We start from the raw sequence: 11,738 nt of genomic DNA, 5'->3' as shown, positions 1-11,738 counted from the left end.
ACTGCTTTTTTTTTTTTTTTCAAAAGCACTTTTACAAAAAAGTTTACCAAAAACTCTGCTGCTTTATTTCGCAGCTGCTTATTCTCACAACATAGCAGAAATAATTTTTTTCAAAGCACAGCAATACCAAACCAGCCATAAGTTCAATCTTTATATGAGTTAGAATTCAAGGACCCTTTTATTAAGCAAAATATCTCAAATTTAACTCATTAAAACTATAAATTAGGCAGTTGACAAGTTGGGGGAGATATTTTTATTTTTATTTTCCTTTTAACAATTAATAAATTAGGAGGGTAAAATCGTCAGAGTGAAAAAAGTCAAACTTAAAAGTTATAGTTGGGACGACGACGAACCAAACCTGGCGCTTTTTTGTAGTGGAAGGCATTATTTACAGTAATACACACATACTTACATTCAATCTTCCACTCTCCACTGCGATCCCCACTCCGCTCCGCGCTGCCTTTACTGTTTTATTTGATCGATTATTCCAAAAACCCTAGAAATTCATTACAAAGGTTCGATTTTTATGTATTTTTTCAAATTTTATCATAAATAATTTTCCTTTTGTAGTATTTGGCAGCACTTCAATTTTTGCCTGAAGCTTCAGTTCAATTGGTGCATGAATTTCATTGATTTCTTTGGTTTCTGTTTAGGGTTTTGGTGGTTGAATAAAACCCAGAATTGGGGAACAGAGCAGTGAGCCAAAGGTACCAATTTTTGTGTGTTTGTTCTTTCATGCATGAGTTATATAATCTTTTACGAATAATTTTATATGTGATTAGTGGAGATTTGGTGTTTAATAAGTGAAATTTGGTCTTATTATCTGTTCTTGAATTATTTTGTTAGGGTTTCTGAAACCCTAGATTTGATTTGAGTGTGGTGAATTTACTGTAGTGGGGGTATGTTTACCCTAAGTATAGTAACCCTTAAGTGTAATACATAAGTGGTGTGTGTGTTTGTGAAAGTAAGTCAAAACCAAGAAATTTTCTGGGGTTTTTGTTACTTTAGAATCTCTCTCGGTGAGTTAGTGTGCAGAGGTTTGAGACTTTGAGTTGACTCGGGTCTTTTTCGCTCCGGATGAAAATTATGCAACTCAATTTAAAGGCCTCTAGCCTTGCTTGTTTTGTTTTGTTTTTGGTTCTTTCTGTTGGGGGGAAGGGGAGAGTACATGCGCTTTTGGGTACGAACATTTGCATGCGATTTTGATTGCTTGTGTCTAGTTTTGACCTTTGAGTGAAAGGTGAATATGCCATGCCAAGTGCAGTTCCTGCTTGTCCAATTTTTAGAGGCAAGCTACTGATCAGAGTAGCCGAATGCCTGAGGTATATACTATTTGTTCCCAAACAAAGTTCTATGGATTTTCCTATTAAGACAGGATACTCGATTTCAGATATTAGTCTCGGTTGTGCAATGGAATTTCATAGTGTAATCAGCTATTTGGATGGGACAAAAGGTGCAGTGGTAGTTATGACAGGATTGATTGCTAATTGGAACAAAGTTGATTGGTATAAACCATAAGAGTACTCGAATGGCATATACAGTTATGCTAGACCTCCTCTTAGGAGCAATTTGGTTAAAGGTTTCTAATGCTGATTTCAGGCGGAAGAGAATTTTGGTATTGTTTGTCATTATAGAGTTTGAAGCTTTGATGGGGGATTAGGATTGAATTATTCTAAATATTTAGTATCTAGTCTTATTTTTAGGGATGTGTTTTCCACACACCAATTTTCTCCCTTGCAGAGCCCTGTTCTTTTTGGCCTTTTGATTGAATAAATCAAAGGAGAATACGGGGACAAAAATAAATAAGGGTGTGCAAAAGGGTAAAATGGGTGTGTGGAAGCCATTTCCTATTTTTAGTGGCACAACTGGTCACAAACCCTTTGAGATGAAGGTCGTGACTTGTGTTAGATGGTTTAACGGCCAGCGCTCATATAAATTTGGGAGCTAAAATTCCATAGTTGTTATTAAGCATTCTCTACTTTTTGTCAAGGTTTAGGAGGTTCAACTCTTGAAACTTGTAATTTCTTATACTGATTGTTTATTATGTACTATATACCAAAAGTGAGCAAAGATCAATATGGATCAGCAAGGGCATGGACATCCTGCAACAATGGGAGTGGCGGGTACTGCAGCTCAAGCATCATATGGTGTGAACCCGTATGGATCAGTTGGGATGATGCAATCTCCTACTCAGCCAGCAGGTCCTTCTGCCTCGTCTCAGCTTGCACAACACCAGCTAGCTTATCAGCACATCCACCAGCAACAACAACAGCAACTGCAGCAACAACTCCAAAAATTTTGGGGAGAGCAGCATAAAGAAATTGATCAAACTAATGATTTCAAAAACCATAGTTTGCCATTGGCCAGGATTAAGAAGATTATGAAGGCAGATGAGGATGTGAGGATGATATCAGCTGAAGCTCCTGTCATATTTGCTAGGGCCTGTGAGATGTTCATTCTAGAGTTGACAATGCGGTCCTGGAATCACACTGAGGAGAACAAAAGAAGAACACTGCAAAAGAACGACATTGCAGCAGCAATTACGCGGACTGATATATTTGACTTTCTAGTTGATATCGTCCCAAGAGAGGATTTGAAAGATGAAGTACTTGCATCAATCCCAAGAGGTGGGAATCTCCCAGTTGGGGGTCCGTCTGATGGCCTTCCTTACTATTACATGCCTCCTCAGCATGCTCCACAGGTTGGTGCGATGGATCAGAATCTGTATGGCCAACAGACACATCCGTACATTGCTCAGCCAACGTGGCCACATCAACAACAGCAACCGCACGAAGATATCGAGTAAAAGAGATAATGGAGTATAAAACCAGAACATCCTTTGACTATATCATCATTGTTTGTAATCGAAGGCTTACAATTTAAAGTGTTTATCTTGGATACAATAGTTACACAGTTTGCTTTATTTCCGGTCCTTACAGTTGCAAAATATTTGGTTTTGGTACATGAAAATTGAAAAGATCAAGTGAAAGGTGTGGATTCTGGTACTGTAAACAATCTGGTTGTTCTGTATTTGTTCTTGTAAATCTAGAGGTCTTGTTTGATTCCTTTTCAGGTTGACAAGTTGGAAGTAATTGAGGAGGAAATTGGTCAATGCACCTTACAAGCACTTTAAGGAACAAAACCATGATTCATTCCACTTTTATGCTTGGCATGTGGCCACATGTTTTAGTTGTATTCAGTGGCAGAAGAATCTGGGGAAAGAAAAAAGATGAATGGTGCCATATGCCCTACTTTTCTGTAAAAAATCCTCTACCAGTTGTGCTGTTCTGGTCCTCCATAATCCATATTTGTGGTGCCAACCAGCCATTTTTCTGCCTTGTGGGTACCTTTTTGAAGGGGAGAGTCTCCTTATGCATGCACCCTTGTCTCTAGCTCACTCAACATGTTTATTATTCGATTACAGGGCAGATTCTCCATGTAAACGGCACGCCCTGTTTGAAAGAAGGGATTTTTATTTTTCAACAATACTGAGGAGAGAAATTTAACGAGAGCCATAATTAAGTATCGAGCTTGTTATTTACAAGTGAAAATAAATACAAATGAATTGGAACGCTAATCATAAATTCCATTGCCGATCTGAACATTGTTGTCCGTATTTTCATGGTGCGTACTGCCTTATGGCTCCATGAGTCAAGAACTTGGACACCGCGCTTTCTCCGTTAACGATGCCATGCGTCATTGTCATCGCTCAAATGGGGAACCAAAATGGGTTGATGTTCATAATAATAAGTTAAGAGGGTGTAATGAAATCTAACAGAGGTTTATGGCTTGGAAACACCCCGGCTGTCGGCGCAGCTTATATACTCACGAAAACATCATCCTTATTATATGATATCATCCAGAGTTCCAAAGAACGGCAGCAACAACAAACTAGTATCGTATATCTACAAGTCAAATAGTCTGGAAGGTGTGAAGGAAACAGAAAAAAACGTGATTCTGACCGACGTAACATAACCAAATGAAATTGATGTCTCTCTGAATGTCAGTAGATCAAATGCTACGCTCTGGAAGTCGACAGCATCAACCAACTGGACAGACATCCTCCAAACTGCAACAGAGAAAGTAATATCTTACACTTGAACTCTAAAATCGCCCATGATAATTGATCAACGCTAAGGTCCACTACCTTCTCCCCAAGCACTCGATGATATCGGTAGTGAGGGTTGACCTTTTCTTATTCTCGAAACCAAGGGATGCAGCCTTCCTCATTAAAGCGGACGCAGCAATGCACCCCAGTAGTGCAGGATTTCTGGAACTGTAAAAAACACAAATTGCGTACAAACAATTGTCAAACATGGGTAGAACCAAAATTATGAAGACATATTTAGACTGTTAAAACCTGGTACTCAAATCCCCATCTTTGATCTTTTGACGGGCCCATGATAGAAATACACCAACGCTGGAATAACCAAAACAAGTTTTTGTTAGTTATCCAACATAGCGTTTTGTAAGCTCTCAGAATCTGAGTTCTGAAGCATCAGTCAGCGATCACCTCCTGACTGTAGAAATTCAAATGTTGAACAAGATATAACCCGGAGAATAATTTTAATATCGTATGGATCTCTATCTCTCTTTTACATAAATAGATATTACAATTATGCATTCTTTGAAAAAACTGGAAAATGAAGAAGATTGTAAATTCACCAGATACAAAATGAAGCCATCCAAATGTTTAGCAAAATTTTATTTAAAAAATAAATTGTTGATGCACAAAATCAGGTAGTTTCGGGATTGGTCAAGTATGGTACAAACATAAATCAAACTGAAACTCAGAAACAAAAACTTGCCTTCCAGAAAGTATATCACCCTGCCCACCACATCGTCGAGGAGAACCGTATATGCTCACTGAGTTGACTGCATAAAAGCATCAAATGTTAAAGGTAAATAGAGTCCAGGTTTTTATATCCGGGGAACAAAACAGAGATGTTTCCAAAACCTAAACTAGTCAATGAGCTGGAAAGAAGACAAAAAGCCTATGATTCGGCTTAAAGAAGAAAATTTAGAAAATTTAGAAAACAAATCATGTGATTTGCAGAAAATTTACAAAGAAAAAGACAAATGGAACCCTTTGGTGTGGAGAGATTCAAGTATGGTATGGCTCTCAGGCCCCAGCTTCAAGTAAAAAATGACCTTCGTGGACACAAAACATTAGGCATGCCAATTACCCAGCTTCATATCACCTGATTGACAGAAGCTGCTGGAAGGGTAGCAACCCAAGTTCACATTCGTCAAGTGTGTCACATGAAATATCCTCTCCACCAGCTAAGAGGCAACCATACCAGCAGTTTTGGCGATGCTTACTGGTGTTCCCAACTTAGATGTGGAAAAACAAATATTCATGGAATATCAACATTATTAAAGCAACAGCTTCACATATTACCAGTAAACACATGCTTTAATAACTTCACATATTACCAGTAAGCACGCTGCAGGTATATGCTCACATACCTGTCTCACCATCGCTAATGAGGTCAGATCTTCCTTTCCTAAGTATAGTTACACCACCAATCCTGAAAGAGAAAGACTAAAAAATCGTTAGATTGAAAGAAACAACTACAAGTACCAAATTGCAAATTTTATAGCATGGGAAAAAATACATCACAATGCAAAATAATGCATGAAGCAGAAATGAGGAAACCATTCAGACAGATGCATCTACATGGGCATTCTGACAACATTGTCTACCTCACATTTTGAATAATCACTAATCAGATGGCTCTATCCAATATTTGCAAAATATCCTTATTCCCTTCTCAGCCAAATAGGTTTTACATATTTTATACTGAGATTTAAGTATAGATAAGTAGTTATTTTATACTTAGACTTAAGTATAGATAAAGTAATTATCAACTAATCCAACACAAAACGGAAAAGCTAGAAAAGATATTAACCTTTTTGCAAGAGATAGTACTTGCTTGGGAGCATCTTCATCATTTACTTCACAGCTCAAAACTTTCTGTACAAGGCGCTTATATTCATTTATGTTTGGGGTCAGCACAGCTAAGGGATATCCACTGACAAGATCAATACAGTTTGTGACCAGAAAGAGTCCATCCTGGAAAAGCTTATACCATTATGGCTAGAATTTGAAGCAAAAAGTACACACTACAAAAGATAATTATCAACTCACATCAAAACAAGGATAAAGAAAATAGTGACTACATACCCCATCAATGACAATTGGGACATTGGACCGCCTTGCATGCTTCATGATGTTGCTCACACAGTCCTAGATTATGTCATTCAATCTTAGAACCATTTTTGAAAGGATTTGGTAAAGATTTTAACCGCACTACATTATAGTCCTTCATCATACAGTATTAAAGAGGAGGACATGTTTAGAGTACCCCAAATCAAACGCTATAAACTAGATTACAACAGCTCCACAAGTAACAGCATCAACATAAAGCTAACCAGAAGAAATGGGTCCCTTCCGAGGCCTGGACCAACGACAAGACAGTCAAATCTTTCCATCCATTTATCAACTTCAGCAAGAACCTTTTCTGAGACAAAACTTCTGTCCTCATCCCTGAAAACCATGTTATAAACTCAGCAGCTGACTTAATGATAGTATGTTTTGTGTGTTATAAGCACATCAACTTGTTTACAAAGCTGAATCACCTAACACTGTACGATTCTTCTAAAATTGGGTGTACAATCAACTCAGGACTGTAGCTTTTTATGACCGAAGCTGCATCTTTTGTACAAAAGACATGGGACAGGTCTGCACCCTGAAAGGAAATATATTTCAGTTCCATCAAACTAGCAAGCAACAAAGCAAATCACTTGTTCATTTGTTTGTTTCATTTCAGTGTACACTAAGCTACATTTTTAATAGAATCCAGCTAAAGTTGTAGTTATTTTCCTTAAAACAAAAAGAGCAGGGCACTAACAATTTTTAATGCTGAGATAGCAGAAAAGTATGGAGCACCAGTGTATTCACGACACCCGCCAATAACAGCTATCTTTCCTGACAAGCACAGAGAGATAGATATAAGCTACATTTTCTCCCCTTCTTAACAAAACAATGAACAAAAACATTAGAAAGAGAGAAGTAAATGAAAAATTATGCAAAGCAAATAAGGCCCACAATCCGAATAGAAACCAAAGCAAGTCAGTCCTAGAATCAACATCAAAATGATTTCCGTAATTCTCGATACTTGCACTGTATCACGCACAACAATCATCATTGACAAATACATACTGTAATGCATTTGTCTTTACATACAAATTACACAAAGTTAAAGAAACGACATTGTAAACATCGAGCACAAAGGGGGTTCGAATCCCCCTCCCTCGCTCGAATAAAAATAAATAAATAGGGTTTAGGGTTTAGGTGACATTGGTAGCAGAGCAGTGTGAGATTAATTACCAGCCTGACCCTTGTGTCTGTTGGGATCGAGGGTCGGAGTGATTGCTCGCAAAATGCTCTCGGCGTCGGCTTCCAAAGAGGGTCGATTCGTGAATTTCATAATTCCTTGCATTGCCTTCTGATTTGTGATGGTGTTACGATCACTGCAACCTCCAACTCCGAGAGACCTTATCAGAAACTGTTGCCTTCTCAGCACACCAGACGAACCCAACATGTAAAGGCAAGTTCTTGCAACAAACCCAGAATTTATTCCATGTTTTATTAGCATCAATGTCCCCAAAAATCACACTTTCTTACTTCAACTGAAGAAACCAAAAATAAATAAATAATGGAATTTTCATGAGATTAAGTTTAATTTTACCCGGAAATTGATCAAATTGAGAAAATTGCTGAAGTTTGGAGCAAGAAATTTCAGATACGTACCGAAAGATTGGTTCTTCAAAATCTCAGGAAGCATAGCACAGCACACAGAAGCAGCGAGTGAAATGGTGTTCGGCAAAGTTCGGTGGACTTTTGGCTGCTGAAGTGGAAGGAAGGACATACAGGCTTACAGCCTACACGTGCGCAGACTTAAGTGGGTCCCACTATGAAACTTAAAACGACAGCGGTTCATTGTTCGCGCTGATTGATCCAGAGAAGTGGGATTGGATTGGACTTTTGGCTGTGGTGGACTTGGGTTCATTGTTCTGCTTCAGCCCAAGAAGATTTAATAGAAAATGGGAAAGAAAAGGAAAATGGATAGAAAGGCAAAAGAAAGTGCATGACATGCATTCTTTCTACCGGTGGAGTTCTCTCCTCTTCTAATCTCTCTTTTTCAATTTTTTTTATTAAAATGATTACAGATAAGTCACATCATCATCATTTGTTAATTTCTTTATAGAGAGAGAAAGACAAAGAGAAAATTATAAGAGGATGGGATGGGAAATGAGGGAATTTGGAGAGGAGAATCCTACTCAATAAATTTCACAATATCACATACGAGAAAGTCTTTATGCGACACATGCATAAAAACGACAATGATGGAGGGAGATATTGGTAGTACCGCAGTAGCAATGCCGGTTAGGTGACGGCGTGGAAATTGTGGTGGCAGCAATGATGACAACTATGTTGGGAGGTGATGGTGATGGTGGTACGGCTGATGGTGCTAACTGTCACGCCACGATTCCAAGATAAGTAAGGATCAACAAATGGCAGACAAAAGTAGCAATACAATAATATAGAGAGTCAGGTGGACTTATACATAATATACATCAGAGTATTAGCGGAAACGAAATTACAATAAAAGGGAACAAATCTTACTCTCAAGTACACTGCACACGCGAACTACACCCCTTAAAATTTATTCTCTAACTGCCACATGTACTATGCAAAAAAACAGCTCCACATTGTAGGAGTGATGCACCAAACAAAGCAAAACCTAGATAAGCTATAAATCTTGTGTGAATTACAGTAATAAGACATATGTGATTAAAATGAATTAATCACATTTAGAAAAAAATCATTTTGGAATCGTTTGTATATATAAGATAATCTCACTCGACATCTCGAATGAATCCACACATGCATTCAACCGACCTTTCGTGATTGATCCACACACATTCAATCATCTATTGTATGAATATAATATATGCCCTATATATACTCGTGATTGATAGTAATAATAAATATAATATATGCCCCAAATATAATCATGGTTGACAGTATTAATAAACATAATACATGCCCTAAATATACTAATGGCTGACAGTAATAATTATATAAATACATATAGTTCAAAGCGTAATATTAGCATGAGGAGGCAATTAGATAACATGGACGTGGTTTGGTAAGAGGAAGACAGATGTACCAAATAGTTTTTACAAGGGAGTTTTAAGAAAAAGCTCATGGTACTGTTCACTTTAACGAAAAACCATATTTTTACACTAAAAAGTCAATCATGTTACTATTTACTTTACCTTTTATTTTATCCTTATCGTTAAAATTCAAAGTTTTCAAGTTCTTTTTATTAGTTTTCTTTTTTTACAATATATATTACTTTGACAAGTGTCACAAGGATAAGGACCAATGTTTATTTGTAATTATTTTTATTTAATCCCCAAGTTTTGCTGCCGCCATCTTTCAGTATAAACGGGACATTCCTCCAACCGTTTTCAAACGTGAAATTGTTTTTGAGAAATGCATGCTATGCCTGCAAGTGTTTTTCTTACGTAGAGGTGTGTATACATATGTTTAGAGAGAAAAATTAGAAGATAAAAGACGGTAGAAAAAAATATATGATGATTTAGGAGTGATCAAGGAACTTGCTTAAGTACATAGAGCTTAATTATTTCGGTAGTGATGTGGATAAGTAAGTGGAGCTTAGCTATTCTGGTAGTGATGTGGATCTTTATTTTAGCCTTGGGATCCATGTAGGGGAAATACGGCATACCTTTATGGAAATTGATTTTTTTAAATTTCGTGAAATACGGCATACCTTTACGGAAATTGATTTTTTTAAATTTCGTGAAGTGTTATAATATTCTTGATCTTTTTGGTTGATTAATGTGGTTAGATATTAATTGGCTAATTGTTTCAGTTAAGTGTTTACTTGTTATTGGTTATGGAATTATTGCTGGAATGCTATTCGTTGAGAATATACTGTGATATATGTGAAAGATGAAATAACATTATTTGTGCATAACTCATGTTGTGAGATGTGGTTGGAATTTCAGTGTTGAAATTGGAATTCGGGAAATGAGGGTAGTTGGAAAGGATATTTTGTGTCGTTGAATCTATTCATTATGAAACCAGTTCCATGCAAGCCCGGTGTGCACATTAGAATAGGATATCGGCAGGATAATTGTCGATATGGGTGATTTAGGCTGGAGATCAATGAATTAGATAACAAGACTAGCAAAAGGGGTTTATGAATTTGGGATATCGTATGGGGGTTAGTTTCTATGATAGAACATTCGAACCACCACTGCAGTGGTAAAATGCATGGTATGAGACGTGCAGGTCCGCGTGTTTTATTATATAAATTAATGGGTGACACTAAAGAGGTTGGATTGCATACATGCATTGTTATCATTTATGTTTTGATATTTGGCTATATGATTTCATGGCGCTTAATTTAATATTGCCAATTTATTGTGATAAGATTATGTCTTTACTGAGTTGTTGAAGCTCATCCTTTTATTGTTATGCAGGTTTACAAACTAGACATTTAAGAGGGTAGGCAGGATGAGATTAGATTAGATGTGAGAATATAATGTTTATTCATCTATTTATTGTAGATTGTAAAGAGTTCTTGATTTGTTTAAGAATCATGAATTATTTTAATAAGAGGAATTTATTTTCCAACCCATTTCTATTTCATTTTATTTATTGAGCTTTTAACTCACATTTCAAATTCGGGTTCGAGTTTTTATTACTAACCCTGGGTTCGGGGTGTGACATCTCATTAAGCTACTAGCAACTCTAGCATGAAGATCGAAGCACTCAGACACGATCAATGCCTAAAAAACACACAAGTATTATGTGAAAACCCGCCCACAAATTTCACTATTCAAGTTCCATATTTCGAAAAATGAAATTTATTTTAATTTCGTTAATTTTGGATCTTTTTTATTTCTTAGTTAAAGTTTGGAATTTCATAATTCGTCATTAAAAATTCATAGACCTTTCAGGATCAATCTTAGTATTTTCGAGTAGAACTCGATCCAACGAACGTGTAGGCGGAAATTGTTCGCAAATTGACATTATAATGAAGGAAAAGTTAACAAACAAAGGGTAGGGCAAATTTTCTTTTGGACAAATATATAAAGAAACTCCAGTTTTTTCTGGAGGGGCAAAGGGTGGCAGCGGCAGACACTGGGGATTAGGGGTTTCTAGTTTTGAAAAAGTTGACCCATCATTTGACCTATTGACCCAAATTCCCCTTGACTGACCTGGTTCCTTAGGGAATTTTCAAACACCGTTTTTGGCGCGCTCCAGCAACAAAAAACGTTGCCACCACAACTATTCGACTCCTCTCTTTCCCAGGAACACATTCCACCTAAACACGACTCCATTTGGACACCATTCATGGCAAGTCTAGTCGACAGTGTCCCGAGTCTCTCGTCTTTGATCTCGTGATTCTTTTCACTCTGACATCAACCACCAATAACCACTGACTCATCTTGACTTGTGCAACAAAATTCAATTAGGTTTCGAGATATTGAAGCTCTGATGAAGGCGAATCGATGTTGTGAGGGTTTTGGGTGTCCTAACGTTTCCTTGCCAATTTTAGGCATTTTTCAGCGAAATTAGATGTCGAGGTAGATATAAAACTTACTCTTCTCCTCTTGATCTTCATATGATGTAA

General features: G+C 37.1%; 2 protein-coding genes across 4 annotated transcripts; one reads left to right on the top strand and one right to left on the bottom strand.

Moving 5' to 3' along the window:
• Nucleotides 1-354: 354 nt before the first annotated feature.
• On the top strand, nucleotides 355-3,065 carry LOC103930822 (nuclear transcription factor Y subunit C-3). The gene is made up of 3 exons (XM_009340210.3): nucleotides 355-515; nucleotides 654-707; nucleotides 2,063-3,065. Exon 3 carries the CDS (start codon nucleotides 2,078-2,080, stop codon nucleotides 2,804-2,806), a length of 729 nt encoding a protein of 242 aa, XP_009338485.1. The 5' UTR covers nucleotides 355-515; nucleotides 654-707; nucleotides 2,063-2,077; the 3' UTR covers nucleotides 2,807-3,065.
• Nucleotides 3,066-3,785: 720 nt separating this feature from the next.
• Nucleotides 3,786-7,964, bottom strand: LOC103930821 (ATP-dependent (S)-NAD(P)H-hydrate dehydratase). Of its 3 annotated transcripts, none has more exons than XM_009340205.2 (12): nucleotides 7,817-7,964; nucleotides 7,394-7,620; nucleotides 6,915-6,991; nucleotides 6,643-6,752; nucleotides 6,436-6,550; nucleotides 6,188-6,250; nucleotides 5,913-6,076; nucleotides 5,470-5,531; nucleotides 4,809-4,875; nucleotides 4,361-4,420; nucleotides 4,148-4,276; nucleotides 3,786-4,069 (listed from the first exon to the last, which is right to left on the bottom strand). In XM_009340205.2, exons 2-12 carry the CDS (start codon nucleotides 7,605-7,607, stop codon nucleotides 4,042-4,044), a joined length of 1,089 nt encoding a protein of 362 aa, XP_009338480.2. In that variant the 5' UTR covers nucleotides 7,608-7,620; nucleotides 7,817-7,964; the 3' UTR covers nucleotides 3,786-4,041. The 3 variants fall into 3 exon arrangements, with proteins under 3 accessions (XP_009338480.2, XP_009338478.2, XP_009338481.2); XM_009340203.2 differs by having other exon boundaries at nucleotides 7,394-7,695; nucleotides 7,817-7,957; XM_009340206.2 differs by having other exon boundaries at nucleotides 7,755-7,899.
• Nucleotides 7,965-11,738: the final 3,774 nt, after the last annotated feature.

Source organism: the organism of the source record quoted next, unplaced genomic scaffold (assembly GCF_019419815.1).
Source record: "Pyrus x bretschneideri cultivar Hongxiangsu unplaced genomic scaffold, Pyrus_bretschneideri_v1 Contig21, whole genome shotgun sequence".
In the NCBI taxonomy this organism is placed as follows: domain Eukaryota; kingdom Viridiplantae; phylum Streptophyta; class Magnoliopsida; order Rosales; family Rosaceae; genus Pyrus; species Pyrus x bretschneideri.
Note: the sequence above shows the minus strand (reverse complement) of the source record. Positions and strands in the feature narration are given on the sequence as shown.

What these genes read in the sequence shown, in the direction of transcription:
- LOC103930822 (XM_009340210.3), top strand. Translation starts at nt 2,078, where the DNA reads ATGGATCAGCAAGGGCATGGACATCCTGCAACAATGGGAGTGGCGGGT.
- LOC103930821 (XM_009340203.2), bottom strand. Translation starts at nt 7,661, where the DNA reads ATGCTAATAAAACATGGAATAAATTCTGGGTTTGTTGCAAGAACTTGC. An exon ending in GAAGGGACCCATTTCTTCTG is followed by an intron (nt 6,251 to 6,435) that starts GTTAGCTTTATG and finishes GACATAATCTAG; the next exon opens with GACTGTGTGAGCAACATCAT. An exon ending in GTACTATCTCTTGCAAAAAG is followed by an intron (nt 5,532 to 5,912) that starts GTTAATATCTTT and finishes TTTCTCTTTCAG; the next exon opens with GATTGGTGGTGTAACTATAC.